The 25,061-nt window shown below is 35.8% G+C and overlaps 1 protein-coding gene across 7 annotated transcripts in view; it reads left to right on the forward strand.

Annotated features, from left to right (window-relative positions):
* The window catches only part of LOC145678409 (structural maintenance of chromosomes protein 5-like), a 1,106,524-nt gene that overhangs the window by 695,471 nt on the left and 385,992 nt on the right, over nt 1–25,061 (forward strand). For all 7 annotated transcript variants that reach the window (XM_081748525.1, XM_081748529.1, XM_081748531.1 and 4 more), the window contains exon 13: nt 2,775–2,947. In XM_081748525.1, the coding sequence (XP_081604651.1) occupies nt 2,775–2,947 (173 nt within the window). The remainder of the gene's footprint in view (nt 1–2,774; nt 2,948–25,061) is intronic.

A 25,061-nucleotide genomic window follows, 5' to 3' on the forward strand; every position in this document is an offset into this window, starting at 1 on the left:
GGTCAATAACTGATCACGTGATCATACTAATATTTCACAATGATTTACCCAAAAAACAATTACCAATTATTGATATGACAATAAGAAATGTACCCCTCCCAAAATTTAAGATTGGTACACAAATACACCTGTGTCTTCTGAAAAAGTAATAAATCCTGTACTCATTTAATAATAAAGCCGGTTAATAACCTTTAAATTTTGAATATTTGGCCATAAGAGGAACACCAATGGGTCCTAGAAAACGTTTACCAAATTATGTTATTTTATAATTCCCAAATTTAAAAGAGAACATAAACATATAGAGATAATAAACCATATAACGTATTAAATAGGAGTCAATAACCTCCGAAATTTGATTTTTGGTAGTTCTTTATCCATGAAAGGGAACGATGTGGACCATCCAAATTTATAGTGGTACATATTGAAGACCTGTACGAAGATACCAAATGCTTATATTAAACAATTTCTAAAACTGAGTGGATGAGTCAAGATACCCCTCCCAAATTTTTAAAGGGTGCATCAATGTACTCATGTCTTATGATATGAAATGAACCTATATACATGACCATATAAACATATACGGTAATAAGACCGCATCAAACGGGATAAATTGGGCCAAAAACCAAACACGTGATACAACATATTGCTTATCTTTATATTTTGGCATTTTTTTTTTTTACTCATGAAAGGGAACAAGGTGGACCACCCAAATTTATAGTAATATATATATATTAGGGTCTTATACTATTATACCAAATGTTTAAATTGGGCAATTTCCAAAATAAAGAGGTGGGCCAAGGTACCCCTCCCAAATTTTTAAAGGGTGCATCAATATACCCATGTCTTATAATAGGGAATGGACCAATATACATAACCATATAATCATATAAGGTAATAGGACCTCATCCAATGGGATAAATTGAGCCAAAAACAAACACGTGGTTGTACTAAAATTTGGCAATTTCGTAGCCCTAAAAGGAACGAGGTGAACCACCCAAATTTATCATAATACATGTTAGGGTCCAGTACTATAATACCAAATATATAAAATGAGCAATTTCTAAAATTTAAGGGGTGGGCCAAGGTACCCCTCACAAATTTTAAAAGGAGTGCACAAATGTACCTATGTCTTATGATAGGGAATAAACCCCTATACATAACCATATAACCATATAAGGTAATAGGACCTCATCCAAGGGGATAACTTAGGTCAAAACCAAACACGTGGTACAACGTATTGCTTACGTTTATATTTTGGCAATTTTGTACCCTAAAAGGGAACGAGGTGGACCACCCAAATTTATCATAATACATGTTAGGGTCCAGTACTGGAACCCTGTATACGCCCATATAACCATATAAGTTAATAGGACCTCATCCAAGAGGATAAATTGGGCCAAAAGACCAAACACGTGGTACAACGTATTGCTTACGTTTATATTTTTGGCAATTGTGTACCCCTAGAAGGGAACAAGGTGGACCACCCAAATTTATCATGATACATATTAGGGTCCTGTACTATAATACCCAATGTTTAAATTGGTCAATTTCCAAAATTTAAGGGGTGGGCCAAGGTACCCCACCCAAATTTTTCAAAAGGTGCATTAATATACCCATATGTTATGAAAGCTAATGCACCCCTGTATACGCCCATATAACCATATAGGGTAATAAGACCTCATCAAAGGGGATAAATTAGGTCAAAAACCCCCGAAATTTGAATTTTTGGCAATTTTTTACACATGAAAGGGAATGACATAGACCCCCAATACTGATAGAGGTACATACTATGGTTCTAGGCTACCACACCCAATTTTTAGATTTGGCAATTTCCAAAATTTAAGGGGTGGGCCAAGGTACCCCTCCCAAATTTTTCAAGGGGTGCATTAATATACCTATGTCTTATGAAAGGGAATGGACCCCTGTATACGCCCATATAACTATATAAGGTAATAGGACCTCATCCAAGGAGATAAATTAGGCCGAAAACCAAACACGTGGTATAACGTATTGCTTACGTTTATATTTTTGGCAATTTTGTACCCCTAAAAGGGGATTAGGTGGACCACCCAAATTTATCATGATACATATTAGGGTCCTGTACTACAATACCCAATGTTTAAATTGGGCAATTTCCAAAATGTAGGTGGTGGGCCAAGGTACCCCTCCCAAATTTTTCAAGGGGTGCATCAATATACCCATGTCTTATGAAAGGGAATGAACCCCTGTATACGCCCATGTAACCATATAGGGTAATAACACCTCATCAAAGGGGATAAATTAGGTCAAAAACCTCCGAAATTTGAATTTTTGGCAATTTTTTACCCATAAAAGGGAACGACATAGACCCCCAATACTGATAGAGGTACATACTGTGGTCCTAGGCTACCACACCCAATTTTTAGATTTGACAATTTCCAAAATTTAAGGGGGGTAGTCCTATGTACCCCTGCCAAAATTTAGGGGGTGGGCCAAGGTACCCCTGCCAAAATTTAAAGGGGGTGGTCCTAAGTACCCCTAGGTCATTGACCCTGGGCTAAGGTCATTGACCTTTGACCTATGACGTCACAAAGGTCGGGGTCAAAGTCCAAAGTGTCCTGAAGTCAGGCCAATACTACTATAGTATTTGCTTTAAATTCATAATACTGCATTTTTGTTTTTTGTTTGTTCAGAAGTTGAGCCCAAAAATTTTGTGTGTTGCGCGGATGAGTGTATTTCCCTTTGCTTTTGATATTTGCTTTTTGGAAGTGTACTTTATTGTATTTGCATTTCAGGACATATGGCTTTCACTCATATTTGGTAGATCTGATAACTGCTCCAAGGGCCATTAAGGCATATTTGTGTCGGATGAACAAATTTCACTTAATTCCAGTGGGCACAGATCTTACGTACAGGTTGTCCGACAAAATTATTAAGGAACTCACTGACCTAAAGCAGTTTTATTCAGGTAAGTATTGTCGATTGCTGATTCATTTAACTCAATTCTTCTCTTTATTTGTGTTTATTTATTTATTTTTCAAGTAGGTGATGTTCGAGTTGTTATTTCGTCCATTTTTACATTCTGCCTTAAAATACTTAATACGCAATTATTTGGAAGTTGAATTTTCGTGCTGGTACAGCAAGTCCGTAACTATCGCTACTTTGAATTGGGTTTTTATCAGCCGTTACCTTTGGGGTAATATTGACAGAAGATGTCCTTCCACCTAAAATCGCACAATGGAGGTTCGACGACCATATTTTGAAAATTCTAGTAATTTGGACACATATTGGTACATGTTTCGTAAACACAATGGTACAGTTAGAAATATCGATTTCCATTCCGTATGCCTGCGGCGGCCATATTTCTAATATGGCGTATTGCAAAACAAAGTCAGGATGCAAGCGAAATACACTATCTGAGGAATGAAAAGTGATACGTATATTAGGCAAATACCAGTAAAAACGTTATGAAGTGATCTTTAATGCATTGGTAAAAACTTTTCACCATTCTGGTTTGACAAGCCTCAACTAAAGTCAAATTCATAAGTGAGAATCAGTCAAAATAACCTTTTAAGTCCTAAATTTTCTGTGAATGAGTTGAACCGAAAATGTCCTGTATAGACCCAATATTTGCCTGCACACAATGTACAGTCGCAGAAGAAATAAGTCAGCCGGGCAAGAGGGGAAAATATTCCCAACCTTGTTCACGTGAGTTAACTTCTCTGAGAGACGAGCTGCTTTCACGTGAGGTTTGTAAGCAAACGACTCTCCCAAGCAAATCCACTGTCTGCTGTAAAGCAATCTTCTTTTCGCTACTAAACTTAGTGCTTTCGGACAGAAAAGAAAATCTGTACTTGAATTTGGTTTCAAGAGAAACAAATAATTCATGCATAGTAGTTTACAAGTGCAACATTACCTATTACAATTAATTTAGATATCTAAATACTGATAATCTATTCACAAGTAATTGAGGTATAAACAATGAAAAATGATTTTGGAAATTGAAGACGTCTAAAACTTTAGAATGAAATAGGAATTTTAACATCGCACGATTAAGTCCTGAAAGCTAAAGGAACAGACGATGAGTGAAAGATGAATAATGAAATGGAAGGAAATAAAGAACTCTTAGAAGCCAAAGGACACGATGCTGTTCAACACAAACTTGTATGGCATAGCGTGGAATTGAACCTATGACCTTGAAACCAGAGGTGAACGCTCTATCATTGAACCACCATAACTCTAATTATGACAGGTAAAGATGCTCGCGATTCCGACGTCATTTGACTGGTTGGTGGGTCGATTTGAAGTTCAGTCTCCTCTTCAGCGTCGAGGCTATTTAAGATGTGGAAATACATCTTAACGTGGAATCCGAACCACATGAGCTCCCACCAGGAGTCGATCCCGGGTCTCCCACATCAAAGATTAACCTCAAACTAACTCGATTTGAAGTTACGAGGGAGTTCCCACAGTCACGATCTAAACTTCGTAATTTTTCTAGTGCTGTTCACAAAATGAAATTTCGGTCTCGTCTCCTGAAGTATGAAAATTCAATTTAGTTTCCAAAAACATTTACCTATTTCTATTGTGAGGTCTTGTCTCGATTCCTCAGCAACACTACTTTCTGCACACAATAACACAATAGAGCATTTGTGTCAGCTTTCAATATTATGGCGCTTCGTTTACTCATCATACATTTCAATTAAATAATCATAGTTGTAGCATCTCTGTTATTGTATAGGTTGTGTATAGGTTCAATATCCTAATCATTTATTGTGTAATTGCTGCTTGAATAATTTTTACCAATATTGTTTAAAGTCAACAGTTTTCATTATTTCCATTTGTTAAGGGAGAAGTTTAGACCAAAAATTCTTTATAAGTGAGATTAGAAGCTAAAAAAGAACCATACATAGTCTCGACGGAGGTAATGATAAAAAGAAAACCCATAGATAACAGGAATAAGAAAGATTTTGTATATTATGCTGCCCACACACTAAACGGAAAAAACGGGGGAAAAATTGCAAAATTTCCGATGAACAATGTCCCAAAACGTTACAACAAAACTGATTATTGGAAGCGTTGCGTAACAAGATGTTTCATCCACTACATGTACGGTGAGGACACTAGGTCGAAAAAGTGTAACAGCTTTTTCAATCCAGCCATTCTGAGTGAGATTTTTCTTCGGTTTTCTTCATTCCGACAGGGCAAATACCGGGATGGTAACTAACATACATGTTCCAGGGCGCTTCCTTCTTCCTTCGTCATCGTCACTAATTGATTCCATGCCTCGTCGAATCAATATGGTGATAAATAATTATGGTGCATGGACATGCTATTAGGTGTAATACTATAAGATTTTTCTATTATTATTGAATAGTAGTTTGTTCAAGGCTTGTATTAGTTTAGAGATATGAAGTGTTCACGAGCAGAAGGGGAAAAAAAGAACATTACGTTCTAAGCATTTGAAATTGCCAAGACACTGAAATATTTTATTTTGTTCTTTTTGTTTAATGAATGTAATTATATTTTTCTTTTTTGTATGGGAATCAGGAAAAACATTCTGAACAGATTTGAAACACCCAACGCTAAGACGTAGATAAGTAGGCTATTTTATTTCCTTATCTGTGTGAAATATATCTTTACTTTCTTTCTTCTTATATATGAGAATTAACATTTCTCTTTATTCTTCAGTAACAATTAGAAAATTTATATTCAGGATATTTTTGGTTTTAAAACATTTAATGCCAAGAAGTATATAGACTATTTTATTTTGTTCTCCCATAAAATAAGCTTATCTTTTCTAGTCGATCACCAATAGTTCGCCTGAAGGCAAAACGTCGCATAGCAAACAAGTGAATTCGATACTTGCTAATATACCTTCTGAACAGGGTTGGATGTGCATTTTTTCTCTTCCATGGTTTCAGGAAATCTTCGCTTCTGTACAACTTTACAAAGTAGGATATCGTAGAACCTCGATGATTTTATGGCATCAAATGTGGCTATAGACGGAATTTTGCTGATGTTTCCACTTGAATATTTCTGATTGGGAAAGTACTAAAATTCTGAACCTTTACAGAAAATGACCTTTACTTCATAACGCACACCCCATTCTAATAAATATGGCCGCACTGATTACAGCTGTTTTGAGCTGAAAATTCTTCAAGTCTAGCTTCGGGTATCTTCAGAAACAGTAAATGAAAGATTCCAGGTTCGAACCGCCAATTTTAGGCTGAACCTTCGCAATCAGGAAAAAAATATACAAATAAGTTTTTTTTTTTTTTTTTTTGGTGTAATAAAATATGTTGAAATGTTGTTAAGTATGAAAAACAAGTAACATTCGTTGAAATACGTAATGATAGACTATTTCGAAACTATGTATACATGTGAGGACACGCTGGTTTTTTTACCTACGCTCCAATACATAAAACAACATTTCCAGTGGAAGCAAAGACAGCAAACATAGTTCTCGCATCCATAGTAGAATGAACGACAAAGAAGAAAAAACAACAGCATTTCCAACGGATATTGCAGCAATCATGTCAAAGAAACACTGCAATTCCAAGTGGTTACGAAATTCAGACTTAGGTTAAAGGTTTTTAAGTTTGTTTAATGGAAGTAATCAGTTTCAACAGAAATATAATTTATCATAACAAACCAATATCTATATCTATCTATCTCTATATATATAATATACCCAGTTTCAAATAGAATATACGTATTACGAAGAATTATTTTGTCTAAACTATCGATCGCTGCGCCTCGGCTCGGCTATTGGAGAAACTAATACATAGTCTAGTTTACATTAATAACCGCTAGATATCAGTTGTCTTCTGTTTTGCTCGGTAATAGTCATATGTTTAAAATGACTACTCCGCAGCAGAAATCATTTTGTGTTCTCGAGTTTGCGAAGTGCAATTCCGTGATTACAGTGCAAAGACGTTTCAGGTTGAGGTACCAAATTAATCCTCCGAATGGGTGGAACAATCGCAGATGGTATCGACAGTTTGTAGATACAGGATGTGTATGTAAAGGAAAGAGTCCAGGCTGCTCTCGTGTTCTTGAAGAAAATGACAATAGTATCCAGAATCTCCTTACAAAATGCTACACGTTTGCGTTTGTCATCAGGACGCAGAGCTTGTAACAGCTGTAACTTGTATGGCTTCATAACCAACCGACGTCTCAGAACACACCAAATTGTTGCTGTCGGCACTTGTAACTCCTGACTTGCATTACGAGTTAATTTTGAAGGACTACGTTGGAAAGCAGTTTGAATTCGTGTAACAATGATAACACTTTAACACAACGCATCGTGTTCAGTGTTGAATCGACTTTCCGTGTTAGTGGTCCGGTAAACAAACAAAATGTTCGAATTTGGGGCCCACAGAACCCACATGCAGTCATTGAACATGTACGAGATTCGCCGATAGTCAATGTGTTTTGTGCGATATCCCGATCATCTGTTTACGGCTCATTCTTCTTTAATGGAAACATGGTTAACAGTCAGCAGTATCTCGTTATGTTACAAAAATTGGTTGTTTCTGAGGCTGCACGAAGACAACTTCATTTTTCAACAAGACGGGGCACCCCCTCACTGGAGTCGCCAAGTGCGTGAATATCTGAATGAAACTCTACCGAACCATTGGATTGGTCGTCAAGGAGCTGCCGACTTAGCATGTCTCAGCTGGCCTAGACGGTCACCGGTGTGCGTAAGCAATTGCGCGCTGTTACTTTTTTTCCCCCACAATGGCACTTTACTAGCTGGCGTGCTAATTGAACATATTATATTATTCTTTCACTATGACTTTTCAAACGATATTCCTCTGACGATCCTAATACTGGATTCTTCCTCTGATATCAGAAATATAATTTTTAGGCTACTTACAATTTTCTTCCGTGTTGCAATCTATGGCACGGCTTATCCTCTTCCACTGCTTCGGTAACGAGTCCTTCGAAGAATCCTGCAAACGCTGCGTAAGGTGACTGCACACTGTGTCCGGTCAGTCGGCACTCGAAAACTTTTTCCAGACGATTAAGTAATTAAAACTGTGTTCGGGCGTTGATCGTGATTAATTTTACAAATTCACGATTAAGAACATATGAAATGGACTTTAGCATGACGTTCGTGTACTAGGCCTCTTGGCGGATAACAACTTCTTCGAGCCTTTTTTCGGGGTGGGTGATTTCACACACACGATTCGCAGTCGTTGCTGGACTTCCCTCCCGTGATGGGGGTTTCGATGTTCGTCGACGGACTGATTTGCGCTTTTTCTGGTCACCGTGGGCCACATGAGTAGCAACCACTCACTGAATATAACATTGTCCACTATTGGTTGATGATAAAAAATTGTCCAATCACAAATTAGTTTAGATGTCAGTTAGGCAAATGAGGTGACTTGCCAATTTTCGTTCTCATTGGAACTGAAGTAGAAAAAGTCTCTCAGCAACTTTTCAAACAAAGAGTTATTGTTCTACGCAAACACAGATATAAAGACAAAGTTTATTTTGGCGTATTTAAGTCGAAATTGATGATAAGATTGAGTTCACTGTTGCCAACTCGTGTGCTTTTCACTAGAATTGTTTGGGAAAAGTGATTAAAATAAACGTTTTAATTTTCTTGCTTCGATGAGCGTCCCGCTGTCGATAGCAAATGGCGTCCATAGAGAATTGGCAATATTGCACTGGAGATATTGTCAAACGATCCTGGACCGTTATTGGATGTCCATGAATTTGAGTACACCCTGTATATAGTTCACTTCAATCACGTTGATGAAGATTGGGATGCAACACTAGGTTGTTGGAGGATACGGCACTGTGACAGTTTTTGAGAAATAACAATAATAAATTCGAAGCACTGAAAACATATATATATATATATATATATATATATATATATATATATATATATATATATATATGTACGTATATGTGAGGAAAATACAATAAGTTTTCAAAATACAATAAACAAAACGTATTGTTTTTCTAAACGACATGTATGTACGCCCTGACATAAGTCATACGGACTAATGAAGATTTATAGATTCATCGAAACCTAAAATATTATACACAAAAAATCAAGCTATAAATGGACAAGGAAAACAAATCGACTAGAAAAGATTATATTTCATTCCTAAACTTTAACATAGTAATAGCAAAAAACGTTATCGGCAAATATCGTTATTAATTTCGTAACGTTTAACTCCAATCTCTAAAGTTTCTAAAGCAGCTTCAAATAAGGTTATTAGCGGTTTGAAAATTTACTCATTTAAAAATTTTAGTAATAAAACAACACGTAATATTATGGGTTTAACTTTTATTCAGCTACTCATCTTCTCCTTTATCCTGAAATAAACACAATAAACATTCAAGAAATTTGAAACTAAATAAATGTGGTGAGGTCCACATATTTAAAAGAGTCATGATCGTAATCGAAGTGCGTCAAGGGGTCATAAGATTTCAAATTTTGAAAAATTTCGTGATCTAATTTAAACCATTTTTACCTTTAGTTATTTTTGTTTGTTTTTCCTTAATCCTTTTCTCCTTCCAAACATCCTCAGCTCAGGGTAATCCTTAAATAAATTTTAATTAAGCATACACATTCTTCACGTACCTCCTGTTGTGATTTGGGATACGGCTGGCCGGAGAGTCTTCTTAGATATGTGGTAATAGAAGTCCCTATTCAAACGGATTGCTGGGATTTTTTAAATTTTTTTTATTTTTTTTTTTTAATGGAGTAACTATAATTCACTAGAGAAATTCGTCATTATTAATTTGAGACACTCGTCAGACCATTCTGTGGAATTTCTGCAATGGTGTGTAACATACAAATCTCCTAATTTATGTAGGAAGTAATCCAGACAATCATAATGTTGCATTTTAACGCAAGCCTGTTTTATTAGCATTTCTGTACTGTTTTCTTCAAGTTTTTTTTTTTTTTTTTTCCTGGTTGGTTGGTAATTTCTACTTCTGGGTAGAGCAGAATCAATAATGATTTTTCATGTGTCGATGGATGATAAGGAATATCTCTGAGTTTAGCTATTTGCTCTTCAGGCAAATATTTCCTAGCCATAAGAATCCAATTGTTGTAGGTCTTTGGGGTAGGATTCCAAATTCTTACCCTATCCATGGGATAAAATCCTATACTCTGACCATTCAAAGGTCCCATAATTCAATTGCACGTTCAAGTGCAAGCGTACGGCCCGCGAAAAATCTCAAAGAATTTTGTGATTTCCTTTTTGACGAGACTAGTCACATTTCGTTGTCGAACAAACACTAAATCTCCCTTAGAAACAAGTCTTTTTCCTTGCTGGGCTTAATTCCACTTTTCATTACATGCTGCAATTTTCCTTTTTCTACGAAGACCAGCCATGACGAGTTTATTACTCCAGTCCACAGAATCTTCCGACGTGATTACTTCTTGAATGTTTATGCCAAAATGAGTGAATATGGGCCGTGACGAATTAATATTCAAATTCAGACTGGCAGGTGAGACACCAATACTTTGAAAAATAGAATAATTGTACAAAAGTAGTACTTGAGTTAAATACTCTACCCATTCTTCACGTGACAAAGAGCACAACGTTCTGAGTGTCAGTACCAGATTTTTGTTGATATTTTCTACCAATGATGCCATAGGGTAATATGAAGTAGTGTGACGTAAACTCGATTATACTTTTTTATGGTTTTAAGAAACTGTTTCGAATGGAATACGGGGGCATTGTTGGTAATGATAACGCGAACTAATCCCAGCATAGGAAAATAGATTTTTTCTAAACACCTGACTACAGCTCTCGCCGTTGAAGTACGTAACGCAAATGCTGTACAATAACGTGTGTAAAGATCCATTATTACTAGGGCAAACCTTTTCTGAGTTTGGCCCATGGGATAACTTCCTCAGAAATCTATGCTAATTGCATTTCGTGTTGCGTTTACAGAGATAGTACCCATTAATTTGGCAGGTGGGTGTTGGTCAGGTTTCATACGCTGGCATGCAATACAATCACGAATGAAATTCTTGACAGATGTTCGTAAACCTTTCCAATGGAATGCTTTAGAGATTATAGACAACGTTCGCTCAACACCTGGATGGTGAATATCCGTATGGTATGCAATCATTATGTTCTTGTTGAGTGTTGGGGAAACACAAATCTTCCACTGGTCTGGTTGGTGGAAATCTCTAACTAACAAGATATTGTTGTCTAACATATAGAACTTCTTCCATGACTTTGAATTCGGCTTCATCTACGCTATCTTCCAAAACGTTAGTCACATCAATGTAATCGGGACATTCACGTTGAAGTGAGGCTAATCTTCTGGCGTAATATTCATGATTTCTTCCTAGTACCTGAGAGGTGTGGACTTTAAGTAGGCGGTGTTCGTGGGTGGGGAATAGCCTACTTAAGGTGTCACTTATGGTGTTCTCAGAGCCTGGTGTAAATTGTACGTCGTAATCCAGATCCTGTAATTCAACGGCCCATCTGAGTAACCTATTATTCCAGGTTTGACCCGATCTAAGTAAGATAGAGCATGCTGGTCGGTGACGATGATCACGTGATTACCTAACAAGATTGATTTCCACTTTCTGATTACAAAAATGACTCCAAGACATTCGCCTTCATTGGTAGAGTACCTCTGTTCTATAGGCGTTAACGTTCTACTAATGCACTGTATTATACATTTATCATCACCGTGCTTTCGCCATAGGACACTTCCCACTCCACATTGCGCGGTATTCGACTGTACGTAAAAGTCTTTCGTAAAGTCCGGATGAGCTAACGTAATGTTATTACAAATATCTTGTTTTATTTGATTGAAAGCTGCTTCACATTGTCCGTCCCACTGCCATTTCTTTTTCTGCTTCAATAGATTATACGAAGGGGCTGCTTTCATAGCAAAATTCGGTACAAACGACCTAGACCATGAAAATAATCCTAGCACTGAACTAAGTTTTAATGTTAGTGCGTTTAGGTAATTCTCGAACTACTGTTATAGTACGTTCATCTTCACGTATCTCTTCTTTACTAACTACATACCCTAGGAATGGAATTTCTGTGGCTCAAAACAGACACTTGTTAATGTTCAAAGTAATACCATGTTCCTTAAATTTCCTAAAAAATTCTAACAATTGCAAGTGTTCCTCAAAGTTACTCGTCATTACCAAATTATCGTGTACATATCGGATAATTTTGCTATGTTATTCTGGTCTCAAAACATATGCTATCATTACATTCAATGCAGATGACCCGTAACGATACCCAAATGCCACTCTTTGGTACTGATAACATAAACCTTCAAAATTAAAAGCAAAGTACCGTTGAAAATCCGGATGTAGTTCAGTTTGTAGGTAATTTTGTTGTAAATCCAGGACCGTGGTAAACTTCTTCCCTTGTAGTTTCGCAATTGAATCCTCAATTCGCTCAGGTTTAACCTGCCGTAATACAGAGTGCCTATTATCCATACGTAAATCGATACATAGACGACATTGGTTATTCTTTTTCGGTATCACTAATATTGGATGACTATGTATACTTTGACTCGGTTTTATAATCTGCAACTGTAATAATTTTTGAAGTTCTGCTCGAATAAATGGGATGGCCTTGTGTGGGATGGGATATTGTTTTCTTACTAATGGGTCGGTTGTACTAATTTCTGCTTTATATACAAATCCTTTGCATTACCCTGGGTAATTTGTAAATATTTCCCGATATTTAAACAATAAGTCTAACATCTGATTACGCTGATGCTGATTGAGTCGTCAGCTTTCTGAACTGCAGAGATAATTTGTTCGTCTGTGGCATACTCTTTCTGAAAAACTTCTGGTTCGCTAATTCCTATGCGGTTAACGTGTTGATGCTCTGTAACGTCACTACTGTCTGTCTGTTCACCTTCACCATCATCTGAGGTGGACTTCACCGGAACGGGAAGTAGAGATACGATGACCCTAATTTTCTCGTGTTCTAAAGAAAATGCTCCCTGACTGAAATTAATAGTGCTTTGTAACTGTGACAGTGCATTCACACCAAGAATGAATCTCTCCTTCAAGTCTTGGACAAGATATAATTCAAGCGAAAAAGTCAACGTGTCAACTTGAACTGGGACTATTGTTTTGCCCTTACACTTTTGTTTAAAACGACCACTATAGTCTACTAAGAGAACGTCATCAGCTGATTGTTATCTGGGTGCAGTGATATCCTTACTGATTTGCTTCCAAAATTCGTACGAAATTAATGAGGCATCAGCTCCCGTATCAAGTAATGTTTTAACTGCGATATCATTTACTTTAGTCTCTCTATACATGGAATTATCTCGATCATATGCGGTAACAAATTCTTTTTCATCACGATCTTCCTTTCGTCGCTATTGAGGGTATCATCCGAAGCAAAAGTATAATTCCGAACACGATGAAACTTGGGGAATTTTCAAAAGGACTACATTCTATGGACGCGACCCCTTCGTGCCCATCGAGATTTAGTTTCCCTGCTAACTTAAGTCAGAAGTGTACCCACCGTCTCGTTCGGGCGTACGTGCTCGCCAATTCTGATGTTCGTTACGTGGTTGTGACCTAAAATTTCTCCTTCCCCTACTATTGTTTCTATTATTCCCTCTTCGCCAATCGTTCTTGTTTCCTGAGTTGTTATTATTATCATTACGTTGTTGCCTTGGACGATTTTCTGATTGTTCGTTGCCTGCTTGGGTATTGCCCATAAAATTCTGCTCACGCCCATTCTCTCGGTTATTTCTCCCACTGTTGACTTGGTTCGAATTCCTGTTTTGTTGTGAATTGTTATTGCCAGCCCTATCTCTGGGTGAGTTACTATAGTGAACTCTGACAGGTTGGTACGGTTTGTTTCGGTTATCGTAATTATTTCCTTCGCGCCTATAACCCTTGGTTGTCGCAAAGACTCAAGACGTTTGACACTTGCAATAAACTTTGCAAAGTCAGTGCATGGATAAAGCTCAAACATTTCCCTATTCTTATACGGGAGTGTAGGCACGATGCCGGGTGAGCATCTTCCCGGGTGAGCTTTCCGGGTTCAAATCGCTCAACGTGCAGTATTGCGTGGTCGCAAATTCTAAAACTGAACTATGCACTCGAGTATCAAATGATGTATTTCTAAGAGCGGTCAGCCTACTCACTACAATAGCCTCTGACTCAAATGCATCGACCAAAGCATTACTGAACTGTGTGAAAGTTGTAAACAAATGCTGGCTTGTTCTGAACCACTCTAAACACTGATTCTGTAATAAGCAGGGAGAACAGGCAACACTGCGTCTTTATGCACGAGATAATAAGTCTAATTTATGTTGGAGATTACGCAAATGCGAGCAAACTGTTACCTTATCTGGCATTCCGTTGTATGTAGGCAAATCGCGAATTTCTTGTATAGTGATACGTCAGAAAGGTTTCGGCGTTTTAATGAAAAACGGACTACTCCTTAATATAGTTTCTGAATGATCAGAGTCGTAACCTTCACTACTATCATCTTGTTCGCTACAATCGTCAACTTCCTGTGTCGAAGTAGCTGAATTTCGATTAACCTTCTGATCACGCATCTGTCTAATTATATTTTGTAGGTTACCTATTTCTTGTTCTAATTTAAAGACCCTACTTCTGACTTCCTGATCCCCCTCTGACTTAACAGCTGATCGTAATGGAATGTCTCGTACTTTCTGTATAATGTTTTGAAAATATTGTGTCGTATGTTTTTCTAATCTATCAAATTTTTTGGTTAACTGCGTGATGTTGGCAGTGTTTTGTAAAGCTACATTTTTAATTTCGGCAAAGTCATTCTGAATATTTCATACTCTCCGACACTGTTCATGTAAACCTGACATAGTTTCCCGTATGTGCGTATTTGTGCGCTTATTGTTGCCTCAAAATCAAAAATCTGATTTTCGATTTGTGTTTGGTGTTTGTTAACACTAAATTCCAACATAACTTGCCTATCTTTCAATTCTTTAAACCTCTCTTGATTTTCTTTGCGATTGTGTGTAATTTCGGCCCTACAATCCTCAATCCTTGCCTTCGCGAATACTAAATTCCTCTTACATTCTTCTCTATATTCCTCTATTTTCCCTTCCATCGCTTGTATATAAGTTTTAATTTTGTAGCATTCGCTCCCATGAACAATTATTCTTACGTATATTAATATATAACATTGAAAATTATTTTATATTAGAACATTTATTTTTGGCAGAGTCAAAGGTTTTTTTTTTTTTTTTTTTTTTTTTTTTTTTTTTTTTTTTTTTTTTTTTTTTTTTAAGTAAACATCCCTTCTCCTAACCTCTGAGAACCGTTTGCCCTGCATCGACCACCCACTTTCACCGAAGAAGTGCCAGAAACGTTCCCTCCTACTTTGGTAATGAGGGAAGCACAACACCCAAGTTGAAAAACGTATTTTCTTAAACGAAAGCAGAAAACTGGACAATGGTCATCTACTCTAAACTACATCATCCTTCACAACGGATTTTCTTCTAAAATAAACCAGCCACTAACACAGAGAGGTTCTGATTTTTAAATTTTCCAAGAAAAGAGAGAAAAAAATTTTTTTTTTTTGTTTGGAGCTAGCTGAAAAGCACTCGGGGAAGTCAGTTGGTGCAAGATCGTAGTTCTTCAAAGTCACACTCACATAACTGCGACATATACATATATATATATATATATATATATATATATATACTGTGCGATATTACTGTGTGTGATTAACTCAAATAACTATGGTGCTTTGCAACAGTAACTCGCGTGACAACTTAAATCATACTCACACGCTCCAGAACCTTTATATATATAATCTATATTTATATACGTATATAAAACCTATATCGTTCGCATTTTTTCTAAACATTTTTTGAAACTTTTTTTTTTTTTTTTTAAACGGCGTAGTAAGCAATAACGTAGTGTAGTGGCAAAGTTACATTCCCACTCCATAGTAGTGAGACAAGCACGTTTATATTAGCGCCTTACGAAGAAACTCAGTGAAGGTGTGCGATAAAATTAAATTAATTAAAAAAATAAATGAATACGGGATGGCCAGGAGGAGACTAAAGTATTGTAGTGTAAACTTTCCAAGAAGCCAAGTCTATAGAGGAGGTAACTTGACGATCAGAAGAGAATTATCTACCAGAGATGCAGCCGTCGGGTTATGAAGGAAGGACGTCCATGATCCACGGTGGAGTGATTAGCAGGAGCGACATCCCGTGCAGTGTAGTGCGATGGATTCGCATCAATGAGGAGGTAAATACATCTATAGTGGACGATTCAAAGATGCAAGGCAACGGCGAAGAAGTAGAACTTTTAAAAAGACTTTCTCCCTTATTACAATCCAAAGCCGGAGTACTTTGGCCGATCCCATCCGCTTATCTATAAACTCTGTTTAGAATCAGGTCGGGATAATGATCATCATTCAAATTTTCTGTAGTTGGACGGAATAAGCGCTTTATAAAGTTTTTTTTTTTTTTTTTTTTTTTTTTTTTTAATTTACATATGCTAGCCACTAATAGCCAGGATGTTTTTCTACATTTTTTTATTACCATCACCATGCACAATATAATTGGATTTTCTGCTATGACTAATTAACGTAATGTCATATATTTAGAAATGGAATTATATCTTAGTGTAAAGAAGTAGAGTTGATTTTATTTTAGCGTCCCTTTCAGCAGCGAGGCTATACGAGACGTGGACCTACTGATTAACGTGGAATCCGAACCACATGAGCTCCCGCCTGGAATCGAACCCGGGTCTCCCACACCAAAGGCGCGTACGCTAACCGTTTAGCCACGAGGGAGCTTGTGTAGAGAAGTTACCGAAAAGATTACCAAATAACAAGGGTTTCATATCTCAGGTCAGCATTGCAACATTTTTACTGTAACATAAATTTATCAATTGTACTTATATTCGTTTTAAAAATTCAGTGTTGCAAAAGTATCAAATTTAAATTATTGAATGTGCATTAGTTGCAGAGAGAAGAGTTCTCACCTTTTTCGGAAGTGTGTAATTGTAGGCTCAATATATTAAGCATTACTGATCCTAAAATATGGTAAATGTGTCAACAATATATATCCAGGTTATATAAGCCACGAATAAGAGTAGTGTTGGATGACTAACTCGTTATAAGAACAAGAATATGTAGTTTGAAGTTGCTACGTCCAAACGCAGTTTATTAGACTAAGTGATAAAGGATAAATAAGGAGAATGAAAGATATATTAAGGCATCAAATTATTAATTACTATATGACTCGCATTAAATTAGTTTAGATTAGGAATCTTAGGCTTAGCCATATCTCTCGAGAAAGAATTAGTAAGAAAAACAAATATTATTCAGCCTAATTATCGTTACTACGAAATAATTAATTATTTTTAAATGTATCTAAAGATTTCAAATGTCGACCTTCCATGGAGTACTTGGCCAAAGTTTCCTCTAACTTCCCTAATTAGCAGCATGAATATCTGTATATCTATCTATCTATATATATATGTTATTCTGTGTATGTATCAATGTGTATAATACCGTATATTATTGTAGGTATAATTGAAATTATTAAAAGTTTTTTTTTCTTGATGTGATTTAATCTTCCTTTTAATGCTGGATATGTATATATAAATTTACTTCTATGATTACTATATAGACCAATGCGTAAACATTAAGGTTTTATAAGTGCGCATTTGTCCTATCATCTTTTGTATATTGTTTTGTAATTGTTCTCATCTTGCTAGCAAGTCAAAACCTATTTTTTTTTTTAATCCAAAATTACCTAATTATCTCTCGATAACTCAATTCTTTTCTACTTCCGTAAATTTATTTTTATGATTTTCTTGATAGATATCATTTGTGCTTAATGAGTATTTTTATATTCGCTAAAACGATAATTTCGCTATTGTGTTAAGTTATAAAAATCATAAAAAAAAAAAAAAACAAGAATTAGCTTTCTGATGTATCTAGAATCGATGCTAGTTTAATCTCTTTATGTAACTGTCCTAAACTGTCAAAGCAATAGTTTTCTTAGAAGTGCTCTAATTTTGTAGTACGTAATGAAAAAAATAGGTTCTATTCACGAGATCTGAAGGATTTCGGCTTCCAGTTTGTAGACTATTTCCGATAATTTAGCATCGGAATAAAATTGTAATGAGTATAGAAGGATCAGGTTACTGAAATATTCTTATTTGAAGGGATTGGAAACCTTTGTTTATTTTTTTTAAAAAAAAGCTTTATTTATTTATTTTTTTTTTTTTTTTTAGAGATCCACGTAATTGTTATTTCGTTAATTAATTTATCATTTTTAGAAAAAAAAAAAAAAAGAACTCATTTTTAAATTCTTACTGTCACTGTAATTAACCACTGTTACTTAAATTTAATGTAACTGTTGTCATTTCTTGCATTGTCATTTTAACTTTCTACCCGCTCCAAACTTTGGTAGATCATCTTTTTTTATTGTAGCACCAGCATATTGAGACTAATTGAGCTGACCGTTTCAGGTTTAACAATCTAATTTATTCCTTTTTTTTTTTTAATTCACTTGCTGTGAGATAGTCAGCACAGCCCGTCTCTTGAGTACCAGACTAGTATGTCCTATCTCTTTCAGCTTTGCTGCATGTGGATATTCTGCGGAATTAACCTGCCATTTCTATACCTAATGTTCTTAATAACTACGCACCTACTTTTTCCTAGCGCCCCGGTTACACCGTTTTGGGGGAAAAGTAGGGTAAATATTAGTTAACATTATCGCTCTTACTTTCTCTTTTATCTTTCGGAAAACAATAATAATTTTAGACTTGGACACCTGGAGTTCGAACCCCGTGGCTTTAACTTCAGCTCTCCATGAGCTACGTGTATCTTGGTATGCTAATTAACGTGTCCATTCTCAGGAATCGATATCAAATTTATCTAATCATAAATGTGATCTCCTATATCATCTCTTTCTCTTGAGTACCAGACTAGTATGTCCTATCTCTTTCAGCTTTGCTGCATGTGGATATTCTGCGAAATTAACCTGCCATTTCTATACCTAATGTTCATAAGAACTACGCACCTACTTTTTCCTAGCGCCCCGGTTACACCGTTTTGGGGGAAAAGTAGGGTAAATATTAGTTAACATTATCGCTCTTACTTTCTCTTTTATCTTTCGGAAAACAATAATAATTTTAGACTTGGACACCTGGAGTTCGAACCCCGTGGCTTTAACTTCAGCTCTCCATGAGCTACGTGTATCTTGGTATGCTAATTAACGTGTCCATTCTCAGGAATCGATATCAAATTTATCTAATCATAAATGTGATCTCCTATATCATTTCTTTACAAAATATGGCGCACCTCGAACAGGAACCCGAAACATCATTTATTAGCACCGAAAAATTAACAAATATATTAATGGAAATGGTGGTGCAATATCCGTCACTATTTTTGTTAATCGAAAATCTTTAAAAAAAAAAAAAAAATCCCACACAATCTTTATAGAACAATACACGTTCTGTTTCCCTCTCCAATTTATTTTCTCCTTCAGGAGGGACGAAAGAAGAATGATGTCCATAGTAGTATGGGAAGAATGAAGCTATAAAGCTTACAGTGGAATAAATATTTCCAGAGGATATAACAAAATAAACACTGACCAAAATATGTTCCGGCGACGATGAAAGCTCTTAAAAAAATGAAAAGAAGAAAACAACAGTTTATTTGTTTGTTGCCTAATATGGTGATGAAAAGAAATAGAACAGATAGAGATCCGAAATTCTTTTGCAAAAGTGAGAGCTAAAAGAATCGAACAACATAATAGAGAACGACTTACGGTCGTTTACCCCTTCCACTATACATTCTTTTGCAGGAGATTTAAAAAGAAAAAAAAAAAATATATTCATCCATTTGTTTGTTTTGCCTGCAAAGAAGAAGACATAGTTTATTTGATTGACTTTGTTTTTTTTTAAAAAAAAAAGATTTTTATAAAGAAAAGGAAGAAGAAGAAAGGTAAGCAAATTAGCATAAAATCACAGGGGAGGTACCGATTCACATTATTTTTTTTTCAATTAAACTTATATGTGTGTATACAGTATATATATATTAGAATCCCTATCATGTGTTTCAAGTATACATTTATATATTCATTTGTATTCTTAGTATGTTAAGGAACGTAGTATTAGTAGTGCTAAGTATGTCGTGTAAGCTAAGTAGTTTAGATTCACTTTATTATTAAAATTTAGTATATGCATTAATTTCACTTGTATGGTAATTAGTAATAATTATGGAGCGCTGTGATGTATGAGTTGTGTCGTCACCAATGGGTGATCCTTAGCAAAGTACCACTTCTTTGATGGATAAGAAGAAATATAAGTTTTTGTTAGCTGTATTGCGATTTTATATATATATATATATATATATATATATATATATATATATATATATATATATGGAGTGTTTGCTTTCATTCTATAATATTTTAATATATTTGAAACTGCATATATATAAGATTGTGATAGTCTGCCACTTAGTTCCTGTCAATTGATACTTTAGCTTTATAAGTTTAGTTACAGATGCCAAGACTGCGTGCTCAGAAGTTCAAAAATGACGACAGGAGTGCTGACAGATGCACCAGCTTGAGCACACGCCATGATTCACCTCTTCTATGAACAAAGAAAGCAGTTAGAGGAAAATCTCATTAAAAAGATCGAGGAACAGACGAAATAAATTAGGGAAAGCCAGCAGTGGGTGAAAAAAAAGTAGCAGCATCGAACCTCTATCTGCACAGACAGTGCCAGAAGCCAGTTGTGAGACACAGCAGCTGCAAGCATTACAGTACCATACCGGTCAGGATTCAAGGTAGGAGATTAAGGAGTCCCACTTTCCAACGGACAGCCCTGCAACTAGCCCACATACCTTAAAGACTCCCAAGGTGAAGCGTAAGTTGCAACGAAGGACTGTCCCAGGAAAAATAAGTCGCGCCAAGACTCGAGAAGTATGTAAAGTTACGAAACTCGCATGAAGGACGTTGAGAACAAGAATTTGGTCATCCATACAGAAGAGAGAATGATCAGCACATGCTTCACAAGAAAAGGTCTTCATACAGAGAAGAAAACACTCGCAAGTCCAATGGCAAGGGAAAACCCGAATGCATGAATAAAGAATCATTCCAGCATCAGAGTTATCAATGCGATGTGTGACGCGCATGGCAACCACAGCAGTCAGGTAAAGTCTGTGTCCAGCCGGGAAGGAAGTGATGAAAACTGGCAAGATGACGTAAGCCCAACCTGCTTCAGCTCATATGATAAAGATAGCAGTACCAAAGAATATACATACCTGAAAGGTAAAAGAGGCCAGTATGGTATACGGATGGGTGTTGTCAAGAGAGTTAAATGTCAAGAAATGTCCGATGACAACTGGCCAGAAAGAACAAGTGTGGCATATCAATGCTCACCAAAGAGAAATAAAAACACTGCATACAACCTGAATGGTACCAGCTTCGCTACCATTCAATTCGCCGTGCTATCGTTGTATTAGGACTTAACTAGTGGCCCAGGGTTCGAGATGATGGTCAGAGAGAGAGCGCATGCTAGAAAGCAGTCCAACCTGGATTATTAAAGCATGGAAGAAATTCAAACAAATTGCCACGATGATTGTACATCGGAAGAAACTGCATTTCAAACGATCATAAAAGAAGAATCCAAAAACGGCATAGAGAACGTACTACAGGAGCAATAGACGAAAATCTTCTAGAATGGCACGCCGAATTAAAATAAATCTGGTTCACCTTAGTAGAAAATGAAGTGCGGACACCATAATCCCTGAGTAAAATTGTGATTAACCAGCGTATTCTTGAAACTGATGATTGATATTGGGAAGTGAGGCACATATGAATACAAAGGACAGATGGACAAAGATATCCGCCAAAGTGCGACACTCAATATTGAAACCTGCTTAGAAAAGAGAATTTTTGAAATGCACGTATGAGTTGCTAGAGATGCGTATATGTATAGATAGAGAGCCATCGGAAGGGAAATTCCCGATTTGAGTTCGGAAGTGGAGGTTTGCGTTTGGAGCAAGAGACTAGACGCACCCCTTCCTGTTGGTGATGATATTTGCGATGAACGCGCCGAGCTGAAAGTGAATAAGCTCTGAGCTGCGAGCAGTCACCAAGAACTTAACAAGCTTCAGTGCATTGATGCCTACAATATGAAACTTTGCCCACAGTATATAGTGCTCATAATATTAAGACATTTTGTAGAAGAAAAAGTACACCCGGATAATGAAATCTTAAGTGCGAGCAATGGCTTTGCCCTCGCGTAAGGAGGAGCTTTGCGTCCAGAAAACCCTACGAATTCTGATGTCATCCTTCTCTGTAGTTCAAGACGCTGAGGAGTGTATTAAAAGGATATGGTTGTGTCTAGTTACGTATGGAAGCCAGTATTTAGGGAAAATAAATTCTTGCAGCTCATGATCAAGTTGAACATTGCAGTATTGTTATAAACCATGTCTCATGAGCTAAGTGAGAAAAGCTCAAAATAACCACATAATTGAAGCCCAGGACCACACTGACCACAAAGACATTATATGGAAAGTCATAAGCACATGAATAATTAAAGCTAGGATTATTATGAAATAAACATTTGAAAACGGAAACACACCGTAGTCTACATTAGAGCCAGGATTCTTATGTACTTGCTAAAGCTAACACAATATGGTATTGGGGTTCGGATTTTTAGGGACTTACCTCCTGACTTGGAGTTTTTGTACCTTTAATGTAAAACATCGACTCTCTTAGGATGAAGCCGTGCTACAACTTCATTGCAAAACTTACTCCATCTTAGGAGAGGGGTATTTGTAATATTCGCTCCCATGAACAATTATTCTTACGTATTTTAATATATAACATTGAAAATTATTTCATATCATAACATTTATTTTTGGCAGAGTCAAAGTTTCTTTCTTTTTTAAAAGCAAACATCCCTTTTAACCTCTGAAAACCGTTTGCCTTGCGTCGACCACCCACTTTCACCGAAGAAGTGCCAGAAACGTTCCCTCCTACTTTGGATATGAGCGAAGCAGACCACCCAAATTGAGAAACATATTTTCTTAAAAGAAAGCAGAAAACTGGACAATGGTCATCTACTCTAAACTACGCCATCCTTCACAAGAGATTTTCTTTTAAAATAAACCAGCCACTCACGCATAGAGGGTCTTATTTTTAAATTTTCCAAGAAAAGAAAGAAAGAGAAAAAAAAAAGATTTTTGTTTGGAGCTAGCTGAAAAGCACTCGGGGAAGTCAGTTGGTGCAAGATCGTCGTTCTTCAAAGACACACTCAACACAACACACTTACATAACTGCAACATATGTATATATATATTTGTGTGTGTGAAGTGCGATATTACTATGTGTGGCTAACTCAATTAACTGTGGTGCCTTGCAAGGTAACCCGCGTAACAACTTAAATTATACCCACACGCTCCAGAACCTTTATATATATAATCTATATTTATATACGTATATAAAACCTATATCGTTCGCATTTTTTCTAAACATTTTTTGAAACTTTCTTTTAAAACGGCGTAGTAAGCAATAACGTAGTGTAGTGGCAAAGTTACATTCCCACTCCATAGTAGTGAGACAAGCACGCTTATATTAGCGCCTTACGAAGAAACTCAGTGAAGGTGTGCGATAAAATTCAATTAATTAAAAAAATAAAGGAATACGGGATAGCAAGGAGCAGACTAAAGTATTGTAGTACCGACTAGACTACGAAATAACAAGGGTTTCATATCTCAGGTCAGCATTGCAACATTTTTACTGTAACATAAATTTATCAATTGTACTTGTATTAGTTTTAATAATTCAGTGTTGTAAAAGTATCAAATTTAAATTATTGAATGTGCATTACTTGCAGAGAGAAAAGTTCTCACCTTTTTCGGAAGTATGTAATTGTAGGAAGAATATGTAGTATGAAGTTGCTACGTCCAAACGCAGTTTATTAGACCAAGTGATAAAGGATAAATAAGGAGAATGAAAGATATATATTAAGGCATCAAATTATTAATTACTATATGACTCGCATTAAATTAGTTTAGATTAGGAATCTTAGGCTTAGCCATATCACTCGAGAAAGAATTAGTAAGAAAAACAAATATTATTCAGCCTAATTATCGTTACTACGAAATAATTAATTATTTTTAAATGTATCTAAAGATTTCAAATATCGACCTTCCATGGAGTACTTGGCCAAATTTTCCCTAAGTTCCCTAATTAGCAGCATGAATATCTGTATATATATATATTCTGTGTATGTATCAATGTGTATAATACCGTATATTATTGTAGGTATAATTAAAATTATTAAAAGTTTTTTTTCTTGATGTGAATTAATCTTCGTTTTAATGCTGGATATGTATATATAAATTTACTTCTATGATTACTATATAGACCAATGCGTAAACATTAAGGTTTTATAAGTGCACATTTGTCCTATCACCTTTTGTATATTGTTTTGTAATTGTTCTCATCTTGCTAGCAGGTCAAAACCAATTTTTTTTTTCTAAATCCAAAATTACCTAATTATCTCTCGATAACTCAATTCCTTTCTACTTCCGTAAATTTCTTTTTATGATTTTCTTGATAGATATCATTTGTGCTTAATGAGTATTTTTATATTCGCTAAAACGATAATTTTGCTATTGTGTTAAGTTATACAAATTATAAAAAAAAAAAAAACAAGAATTAGATTTCTGATGTATCTAGAATCGATGCTTGTTTAATCTTTTTATGTAACTGTCCTAAACTGTCAAAGCAATAGTTTTCTTAGAAGTGCTCTAATTTTGTAGTACGTAATGAAAAAAATAGGTTCTATTCACGAGATCTGAAGGATTTCGGCTTCCAGTTTGTAAACTATTTCCGATAATTTAGCATCGGAATAAAATTGTAATGAGTATAGAAGGATCAGGTTACTGAAATATTCTTATTTGAAGGGATTGGAAGCCTTTATTTTTTTAAAAAAACTTTATTTTTTTTTTTAGAGATCCGCGTAATTGTTATTTCGTTAATTAATTTATGATTTTTTTTAAAAAAAAAAAAGAACTCATTTTTAAATTCTTACTGTCACTGTAATTAACCACTGT

This window comes from Thermobia domestica, chromosome 2 (assembly GCF_964235325.1).
Source record: "Thermobia domestica chromosome 2, izTheDome1.hap1.1, whole genome shotgun sequence".
NCBI classification, from domain to species: domain Eukaryota; kingdom Metazoa; phylum Arthropoda; class Insecta; order Zygentoma; family Lepismatidae; genus Thermobia; species Thermobia domestica.